Source organism: Pristiophorus japonicus, chromosome 12 (assembly GCF_044704955.1).
Source record: "Pristiophorus japonicus isolate sPriJap1 chromosome 12, sPriJap1.hap1, whole genome shotgun sequence".
Classification (NCBI taxonomy): domain Eukaryota; kingdom Metazoa; phylum Chordata; class Chondrichthyes; family Pristiophoridae; genus Pristiophorus; species Pristiophorus japonicus.
Genome location: NC_091988.1, coordinates 205926938 through 205937670, shown reverse-complemented (window position 1 = coordinate 205937670; position 10733 = coordinate 205926938). Strand labels below are relative to the sequence as shown.

General features: G+C 54.3%; 2 protein-coding genes across 2 annotated transcripts in view; one reads left to right on the top strand and one right to left on the bottom strand.

Annotated features, from left to right (window-relative positions):
• The window catches only part of LOC139277126 (myc proto-oncogene protein-like), an 8300-nt gene extending 3803 nt beyond the window's left edge, over window positions 1-4497 (top strand). Inside the window, 1 exon segment of the mRNA XM_070895145.1 lies at window positions 2322-4497. Within this exon segment, the coding sequence (XP_070751246.1) occupies window positions 2322-2917 (596 nt within the window). The 3' untranslated portion in view covers window positions 2918-4497.
• The window catches only part of rbl1 (retinoblastoma-like 1 (p107)), a 210508-nt gene that overhangs the window by 18966 nt on the left and 180809 nt on the right, over window positions 1-10733 (bottom strand). The gene's annotated exons all lie outside the window — the stretch shown is intronic.

Below are 10733 nucleotides of genomic sequence, written 5' to 3'. Positions count from 1 at the left end.
CCCCCCCCTCACACTCCCCCCTCACACTCCCCCCCTCACACTCCCCCCTCACACTCCCCCCCTCTCACACTCCCCCCCTCACACTCCCCCCCCCTCACACTCCCCCCCCCCCTCACACTCCCCCCCCCCTCACACTCCCCCCCCCTCACACTCCCCCCCTCTCACACTCCCCCCTCTCACACTCCCCCCCCCCCTCACACTCCCCCCCTCACACTCCCCCCCCTCACACTCCCCCCCCCCCTCACACTCCCCCCTCACACTCCCCCCCCCTCACACTCCCCCCCTCACATTCCCCCTCACATTCCCCCCATCACATTCCACACTCCCCCCCCCCCCCCTCCCACATTCCCCCCCTGCCCCACATCCCCTCACACTCCCCACCCCCCAACGCTGTAGCCCCCCTTCCCCCCCCCCCCAGTAAGATGAAGATGGGAGTGGCAGTGAGAATGAAGGAGGGGGCCGCACAACTCCATTACAAAATTGACATGTCCTGACCAGGTCAAAGGTTAGGAAGGTTTCCCACAAAACCCAATCACCAAAATATCTCTCAAATAAAACGCAAGGTGCTTTTCCCTCCCAGAGCACGACCAAGAGCAGTTGGTGCTTGTTGGGGATTGAAGGTTATGGAACCAAGACGGGAGGGTTGGAGTTAACATATGGATCACCCCTGACCTTGAGCCATCCAAAACTCGGCTGTCCCCCGTGTCCTAACTCGCACCGAGTCCCACTCACCCATCACCCCTGTGCCCCGTGTCCTAACTCACACCCAGTCCCACTCACCCATCACCCCCTGTGCTCACTGCCCTGTGTCCTAACTCGCACCAAGTCCCACTCACCCATCACCCCCTGTGCTCACTGCCCCGTGTCCTAACTCGCACCCAGTCCCACTCACCCATCACCCCCTGTGCTCACTGCCCCGTGTCCTAACTCGCACCCAGTCCCACTCACCCATCACCCCCTGTGCTCACTGCCCCGTGTCCTAACTCGCACCCAGTCCCACTCACCCATCACCCCCTGTGCTCACTGCCCCGTGTCCTAACTCGCACCGAGTCCCCCTCACCCATCACCCCCTGTGCTCACTGCCCCCGTGTCCTAACTCGCACCGAGTCCCACTCACCAATCACCCCCTGTGCTCACTGCCCCGTGTCCTAACTCGCACCCAGTCCCGCTCACCCATCACCCCCTGTGCTCACTGCCCCGTGTCCTAACTCGCACCGAGTCCCGCTCACCCATCACCCCCTGTGCTCGCTGCCCCGTGTCCTAACTCACACTGTGTCCCACTCACCCATCACCCCTGTGTTCACTGCCCCGTGTCCTAACTCGCACCCAGTCCCACTCACCCATCACCCCCTGTGCTCACTGTCCTGTGTCCTAACTCACACCCAGTCCCACTCACCCATCACCCCCTGTGCTCACTGCCCCGTGTCCTAACTCGCACCCAGTCCCACTCACCCATCACCCCCTGTGCTCACTGCCCCGTGTCCTAACTCGCACCCAGTCCCACTCACCCATCACCCCCTGTGCTCACTGCCCCGTGTCCTAACTCGCACCCAGTCCCGCTCACCCATCACCCCCTGTGCTCACTGCCCCGTGTCCTAACTCACACCCAGTCCCGCTCACCCATCACCCCCTGTGCTCACTGGCCCGTGTCCTAACTCACACCCAGTCCCACTCACCCATCACCCCCTGTGTTCACTGCCCCGTGTCCTAACTCGCACCCAGTCCCACTCACCCATCACCCCCTGTGCTCACTGTCCTGTGTCCTAACTCACACCCAGTCCCACTCACCCATCACCCCCTGTGCTCACTGCCCCGTGTCCTAACTCGCACCCAGTCCCACTCACCCATCACCCCCTGTGCTCACTGCCCCGTGTCCTAACTCGCACCCAGTCCCACTCACCCATCACCCCCTGTGCTCACTGCCCCGTGTCCTAACTCGCACTGAGTCCCGCGCACCCATCACCCCCTGTGCTCGCTGCCCGACATTGGCTCCCGGTTAAGCAACGCCTCGATTTTAAAATTCTCATCATTGTTTACAAATCCCTCCATGGCGCTCGCCCCTCCCTATCTCTGTAATCTTCTCCAGCTCCACAAACTCCCAAGATTTCTGCACTCCTCAAATTCTACCCTCTTGAGCATCCTTGGGACATTTTATGATGTTAAAGGTGCTATAGAAATGCAAGTCGTGTTGATCTGATAGATTGGCTGGAGGGGCTGAATGGTCTCCTCCTGTTCCTAATGTTCCAACTTTGCTGTATCCAATGAAATATTTGCCTGTTGTACCAAAAGCACGAATACTAAAGCTTGTCTTGTGTTTCCAGAAGAGGAGATTGATGTGGTGACCATTGAGAGGGAAGCTGTAGCACCAAGGAGCGAGGCCCGGGGAGCAGCCCCGAGGAGCGAGAGCCGAGCACGGGCCCTGGCCAGAATCAGGCGGCACAATCTGCATATCCAACAACAGCATAACTACGCTGCACCCTCACCCCTGCTCTCCTGGGAACTGCCCGCCCCAAAACGGTCCAAAACAGACACGCACTGCTCCCCAGACAGATCCTCTCCCCCCAGCCCCAGGTCCTCTCCCCCCAGCCCCAGGTCCTCTCCCCCCAGCCCCAGGTCCTCTCCCCCCAGCCCCAGGTCCTCAGACCCCGAGGAAGAGGAGCGTCGGAAGACACACAATGTGCTGGAGAGGCAGCGGCGGAACGAGCTCAAGCATTGCCTGCTGGCTCTCCGGGACCAGGTGCCTGAACTTTCCAACAATGACAAGGCCTCGAAAGTGGTCATCTTGAGAAAAGCCACCGAGTATGTCAGCAGGCTGAGGGCCGAGGGGCAGAAACTGGGTGCCAAGACCGAGAAACTACGAAGAAAACAGCAACAGCTTCGGTGCAAACTCGAGCAGCTGCGGAGGACTTTGAAATAAAGTTTGCAAACTTGGCCTTACTGCCTAAATACTCCACGCCTCCAGCCGACTGACTTGTGCAGTATGAGAATTCACCGATACTTCACCAGCACTGCTAAAACTGATCCAGGACCAACTGGGAAATGAACCCAGTGACTCCTGGTCTGCTGTTTCTATTGACACTGCAAGTGAATGAGGACCTGACGATAGACTGTGTTTCAGTAAAGCCCAGGGGCTGGGAATGTGCATCCCAGGAGTTCAGGTTCTTCCTGAAAGACTTTTTTCTCTCAGTACATCTGTTAGTTTTAATCTTTAATCATTCTTGCTGCATTTTGCGAAGTTGTATAAGTGAAGCCTGGGGTTTTATATATTCGAGGCTGAATGTGTTTGAAACTGTCTGTCTGTCAGTTTCAGAAGCTGCTGTAGGGGCTGCTTACAGCCCCTGGTACCATGGGGAGGGTTTAAACCCCAATCTTCCCCTTCATATCTCATGCTGCTGAGACTAACTGGGCTGGCTGTTGTGATTTGGGATTTATCACTGCTGGAGTTAAACAGACCCTGAGCTGCCTGGGACCCCAAAGCCCGACTGCTCCCAGGACACCCCGGCATTAACCCGCTTCTGATCGGGAAAGGGTGCAGCCACTCAAATAGGAACCCGACTTCATCCGCAGAGGTTAAACGTGTGCAGTGTGGGAGACATCACGCAACCCTCCCTCCTCCAGCTGATCCGCAAACCTTGGCTGAATCCATCACCTTGCGGCCTGACCTGGTCTGGAGTCCCAGGGCTGCCCAGGGTGTCTCCTGTTCGAGCTTACCTACCTCGGGGGCTGACGGGACATAAACCTAGACAAATGAACCACTCTGACACTGGGCCCGACAACAGCAACCAACAACTCGGGAGTGATTATCGAGAAAAATCTGACCCCGAGCCACATAACAAGATATTGGACAAGTGACCAAAAGGAGTCAAAGACGGAGGTTTTAAGGAGCATCTTAAAGGAGGATAGAGAGGCGGAGAGGTTTAGAGAAGGAGTTCCAGAGCTTAGGGCCCAGGCTACAGAAGGCACGGCCACCAATGGTTAAGTGATTATAATCAGGGATGCTCAAGTGGGCAGAATCAGAGGAGCGCAGAGATCTCATGGGGTTGTGGGGCTGAAGGAGATTACAGAGATAGGGAGGGGCGAGACCATGAAGGGATTTAAAAACAAGGATGAGAATTTTGAAATCAAGGCATTGCTTAACCAGGAACCAATGTACGTCAGCGAGCACAGGGGTGATGGGTGAGTGGGACTCAGTGCGAGTTAGGACACGGGGCAGTGAGCACAGGGGGTGATGGGTGAGCGGGACTTAGTGCGAGTTAGGACACGGGGCAGTGAGCACAGGGGGTGATGGGTGAGCGGGACTTAGTGCGAGTTAGGACACGGGGCAGTGAGCACAGGGGGTGATGGGTGAGTGGGACTCGGTACGAGTTAGGACACGGGGCAGTGAGCACAGGGGGTGATGGGTGAGCGGGACTTAGTGCGAGTTAGGACACGGGGCAGTGAACACAGGGGGTGATGGGTGAGCGGGACTTAGTGCGAGTTAGGACACGGGGCAGTGAGCACAGGGGGTGATGGGTGAGTGGGACTCGGTGCGAGTTAGGACACGGGGCAGTGAGCACAGTGGGTGATGGGTGAGTGGGACTTGGTGCGAGTTAGGACACGGGGCAGTGAGCACAGGGGGTGATGGGTGAGTGGGACTGGGTGCGAGTTAGGACACGGGGCAGTGAGCACAGGGGGTGATGGGTGAGTGGGACTTAGTGCGAGTTAGGACACGGGGCAGTGAGCACAGGGGGTGATGGGTGAGTGGGACTTAGTGCGAGTTAGGACACGGGGCACGGGGGGGATGGGTGAGCGGGACTCGGTGCGAGTTAGGACACGGGGCAGTGAGCACAGGGGGTGATGGGTGAGTGGGACTGGGTGTGAGTTAGGACACGGGGCAGTGAGCACAGGGGATGATGGGTGAGCGGGACTCGGTGCGAGTTAGGACACGGGCTGCGAGTTAGGATGAGCTGAAGTTTAGGGAGGGTGGAAGGTGAAATCTCAGCTAGCCTGTGCTCAGATGTGGTGTGAGTTGGTCAATGGCAGATTGCTCACCGCCTGTGTCCAGCCCTCGCTGACCTCTCACCTCTCTGACGTGGATGTGAGCATTGGGACAAGCAGAAAACCCAAGTGACCAGGACTGCCCATTGTCGCTGCCCACTGTGTGTCACTGCCCACTGTGTGTCACTGCCCACTGTGTGTCACTGCCCACTGTCACTGCCCACTGTGTGTCACTGCCCATTGTCACTGCCCACTGTGTGTCACTGCCCACTGTGTGTCACTGCCCATTGTCACTGCCCACTGTGTGTCGCTGCCCATTGTGTGTCACTGCCCATTGTCGCTGCCCACTGTGTGTCACTGCCCACTGTGTGTCACTGCCCACTGTGTGTCACTGCCCATTGTCACTGCCCACTGTGTGTCACTGCCCACTGTGTGTCACTGCCCATTGTCGCTGCCCATTGTGTGTCGCTGCCCATTGTGTGTCGCTGCCCATTGTGTGTCACTGCCCACTGTGTGTCACTGCCCATTGTCGCTGCCCACTGTGTGTCACTGCCCATTGTCGCTGCCCACTGTGTGTCACTGCCCACTGTGTGTCACTGCCCATTGTCGCTGCCCACTGTGTGTCGCTGCCCACTGTGTGTCGCTGCCCACTGTGTGTCACTGCCCACTGTGTGTCACTGCCCATTGTCGCTGCCCACTGTGTGTCGCTGCCCACTGTGTGTCGCTGCCCACTGTGTCGCTGCCCACTGTGTCACTGCCCACTGTGTCACTGCCCACTGTGTGTCGCTGCCCACTGTGTGTCGCTGCCCACTGTGTGTCACTGCCCACTGTGTCACTGCCCACTGTGTGTCACTGCCCACTGTCACTGCCCACTGTGTGTCACTGCCCACTGCCCCTGATCACAGGAGCAGATGCTATTTTCAGAACAAGAGCTGAACTCCGGAACTATTTCTGATCAAAGTCTAATTATGATATTTTTGTAGTTGAAATCTCACTTATTTCTACGAGTTTGTGATTTTGGGCTCCAGACCTTCACATTGAGACAGAAGTACACACAGGAAGTCCATTCTGGGGGTTTAATGTATACCCACACACGGTCTAACTGCGATGCCCATCAGCTCCTGTCTCGGCCAAGACCCACACCCGCTGGGCCGCTCTCCACTGACCTGGTGCAGCTTTCCCGGGACGGAGCTCCCTTGCCTTGCCTTGTATGTGGGGCCAGGTGATGTCGCTCCCTGTGCTGTGGGCTGATCCCGGGATCCCCAGGAACACCTTGCTAATGGTTGGGCTGTGAGTGTCACCCGGAGCAGGAGCTGGAGAGCTGCCCTTCAGCGGGCTACAGCTTTCCACAACTCCCGTTTCCAGGACATTAGTCCCACAAGCTGCCATGCTGTGTCCCGTTAGATTTCAACCTTTAATTCCATGATATTTCGCTGCTAGTCGATAATTTATTTTCCGGCAAGGAACTGCCTTCAATGGACTGGGAATGGAAGGTATCGTTCTGCCCTTCAGTTTATTATATTTTGGTCCAGAGAATGGAGGTGGCTTTGTAGAGTTTATGTTCTGTGCTGCTTTCAGTTGGCGATGCACGATGAATGTTTCAATGTTTGTACAAAGCACTTTGTGTTCAGCCTTTAGCTCCTCTGGCGGGAAATCCCGAAATAAAATATTTCAATTTAAAATGAGCAAGTGTTTTAGTTTGCTTTAGTTGGGAATGTGGCTGCATGTGATGTTGGGATACCTTCCATCCAGCGGTCCCCTGCAAAGACAGACTTACATTTCTATAGCGCCTTTCACAACCTCAGCACGTCCCAAAGCACTTTACAGCCAATGAAGTCCTTACATAGAAACACAGACAATAGGTGCAGGAGTAGGCCATTCGGCCCTTCGAGCCTGCACCGCCATTCAATGAGTTCATGGCTGAACATGCAACTTCAGTACCCCATTCCTGCTTTCTCGCCATACCCCTTGATCCCCCTAGTAGTAAGGACTACATCTAACTCCTTTTTGAATATATTTAGTGAATTGGCCTCAACAACTTTCTGTGGTAGAGAATTCCACAGGTTCACCACTCTCTGGATGAAGAAGTTTCTCCTCATCTCGGTCCTAAATGGCTTACCCCTTATCCTTAGACTGTGACCCCTGGTTCTGGACTTCCCCAACATCGAGAACATTCTTCCTGCATCTAACCTGTCTAAACCCGTCAGAATTTTAAACGTTTCTATGAGGTCCCCTCTCATTCTTCTGAACTCCAGTGAATACAAGCCCAGTTGATCCAGTCTTTCTTGATATGTCAGTCCCGCCATCCCGGGAATCAGTCTGGTGAACCTTCAGTGCACTCCCTCAATAGCAAGAATGTCCTTCCTCAAGTTAGGAGACCAAAACTGTACACAATACTCCAGGTGTGGCCTCACTAAGGCCCTGTACAACTGTAGTAACATCTCCCTGCCCCTGTACTCAAATCCCCTCGCTATGAAGGCCAACATGCCATTTGCTTTCTTAACCGCCTGCTGTACCTGCATGCCAACCTTCAATGACTGATGTGTAGTTTTGGTCTCCTGGATCAACTGGGCTTCTTGGAGTGTAGTCACTGTTGTAATGTGGGAAACGCGGCAGCCAATTTGCACACAGCAAGCTCCCACGCACACAATGTGAGAATGATCAGAGAATTGTTACTGTGGTGGTTGTGGGATAAATGTTGGCCTGCCCTTTGACTTGAGTCATGAGATCTTTTACATCCACCCGAGAGAGCAGATGTGATCTCAGTTCAATGTCCCATCAGAGGGTCAGCACCACATCTATGGGTTGTGAAGTGGGGGCTGAGCTCACAATAAGGGGCAGGGACCAGGCAGAGTTATTGATCAAACCATGGGCCGTGTCTGCGCTTCACTGACTTGCCTCCTGACTCTTTCCAACAGCTGCATTGAGCTTAAACATTTACATTTCCAGCCAGCTCCATCAAACTTTAGTAGGTCTGCCGGTGACACCGAGTAAATGAAAGTGAGCTTTTAGTCCTTGGCCTGGGGCAGCCGCTCACATACAATCACCGCACTGCTGGACTTGGGGAAGGCCGTAATTCCCACTCTTGCCTTTATTGTTTTTAACAATTCATTCTTGGGATGTGTCCAGCATTTATTGCCCATCCCTAATTGCCCCGTGAGAAGGTGGTGGTGAGCCGCCTTCTTGAACCGCTGCAGTCCGTGTGGTGAAGGTGCTCCCACAGTGCTGTTAGGGAGGGAGTTCCAGGATTGTGACCCAGCAACGATGAAGGAACGGCCGATATATTTCCCAGTCGGGACGGTGTGTGACTGGGAGGGGAACGTGGAGGTGGTGGTGTTCCCATGGACCTGCTGCCCTTGTCCTTCTAGGTGGTAGAGGTCGTGGGTTTGGGAGGTGCTGCTGAAGAAGCCTTGGCGAGTTGCTGCAGTGCATCTTGTAGATGGTACACACTGCAGCCACAGTGTGCCGGTGGTGGAGGGAGTGAGTGTAGATGGCACACACTGCAGCCAGGGGGCGCCGGTGGTGGAGGGAGGGAGTGTAGATGGTGCACACTGCAGCCACAGTGTGCCGGTGGTGGAGGGAGTGAGTGTAGATGGCACACACTGCAGCCAGGGGGCGCCGGTGGTGGAGGGAGGGAGTGTAGACGGTACACACTGCAGCCAGGGGGCGCCGGTGGTGGAGGGAGTGAATGTAGACGGTACAGACTGCAGCCAGGGGGCGCCGGTGGTGGAGGGAGGGAGTGTAGACGGTACACACTGCAGCCAGGGGGCGCCGGTGGTGGAGGGAGAGAGTGTTGAAGGTGTGGAGGGAGTGAATGTAGACGGTACAGACTGCAGCTTTCACAACTTCAGGACGTCCCAAAGCGCTTTACAGCCAATCAAGTACTTTTGAAGTGTGGTCACTGATGTAACTGCAACAGCCAATTTGTGCACAGCAAGCTCCCACAAACAGCAATGTGATAATGACCAGATAATCTGTTTTATTGATGAGTGATAAATATTGGCCAGGACACTGGAGAGAACTCCCCTGCACGTCTTGAAAATAGTGCCATGGATCTTTTATGCAGACGGGGCCCTCGATTTAATGTCTCATCTGAAAGACGGCACCTCCGACAGTGCAGCAATCCCTCAGCACTGCACTGGAGTGTCAGCCGAGATTTTGCACTCAAGTCCCTGGACTTGAATCCACAACCTGTCCTTGGCCCCCTCCTATTTCTTATCTACATGCTGTCCCTCAGCGACATCATCTGAAAACATGTCAGTTTCCACCTGTACGCTGACGACACCCAGCTCTCCCTCAGCATCACCTCACACAACCTCGCCACAGTCTCTAAATTGTCAGACTCCATGTACTGGATGAGCAGAAATTTCCTCCAGCTAAATATTTGGAAGACCGAAGCCATTGTCTTTGCCCCACCACAAACTCCATTCCCTAGCCACCATCTCCATCCCTCTCCCTAACCTCTGTCTGAAGATGAACCAGACTGTATGCAAACTTCACCCTGAGCAGAGCTTCCAACCACATGTCTGTGCCATCACAAAAAAACACCTATTTTCACCTCCATAACATCACCCCATCCCTTCCCTCAGCTTATCCGCTGCTGAAACCCTCCTCCATGCCTTTGTTACCTCCAGACTTGACTATTCCAACGCACTCCTGGCCAGCCTCCCATTTTCCGCCCTTCATAAAATTGAGCTTGTCCAAAACTCTGCTCCCCATGTCCTAACTCGCATCAAGTCCCGCTCACCCATTACCCCTGTGCTCACTGACCTACACTGGCTCCCAGTTAAGCAACACCTCGATTATAAAATTCTTATTCTTGAGTTGAAATCCCTCCATGACCTTGACCCTCCCTATCTCTCTGACCTCCCCGAGCCCTACAAACCTCTGAGAATTTTAAAACGTATTCAGAGCCCTTATGTCTGGTTCAGTTCCGTTACAGTTTAGTGCAGCAGATGTCACTGCTTGTTATTCTTATACTGAATCTCCTCCAGCCCCACAATCCCCCCGAGATCTCTAAGCTCCTCTAATTCTGCCCTCTTGAGTATCCCTGATTATAATCGCTCCACCATCGGTGGCCGTGCCTTCAGCTGTTGAGGACCTGGAACTCCCTCCCTAAACCTCTCCGCCTCTCTACCTCTCTCTCCTCCTTTAAGGCGCTCCTGAAAACCTATCTCTTTGACCAAGCCTGCGCTAATTTCTCCTTATGTGGCTCAGTGTCAAACGTTGTTTGATAACGATCCTGTGAAGCGCTTGGGACCGTTTTACGACATTAAAGGCGTTCTATCAATGCAAGTTGTTGTTGTAGTGCTGAGCCATACTTACATCCTGGTATGTTTGGCACACCTGCCCAGGCAGTGCCCTGCAGGTACGGTTCCCTGAGTGACCTCAACTAGCGAGCATGACGTGAGCAACTGTACAATTTGAACTCGTGACTGGAGCAAAGGTCTGATGGACAGAACGATAATTTCTCGCCAGAGTTGCAATAACAATGAAAGAGTTCAGTTATCTGAATCACCCAGGAATGTAAATTAATCACTGCCATAACTCTAGTGGATTCATTGTTACAGAGAAAAGGGAGAGTTTCAATCTGCTCAGTAACTGAACGGGTCTGTGACAGGAGCTCAGACTTGTGACTAAAGACATGAATAACAAATGCAATAAATGAAGGTGGCACTGGAAGGTCAGTTTTTGACAAAGAATAAGAATTTAATGTCGAATCGATGAAGATTTGGTTCTGTATCTCAGGATAGTTC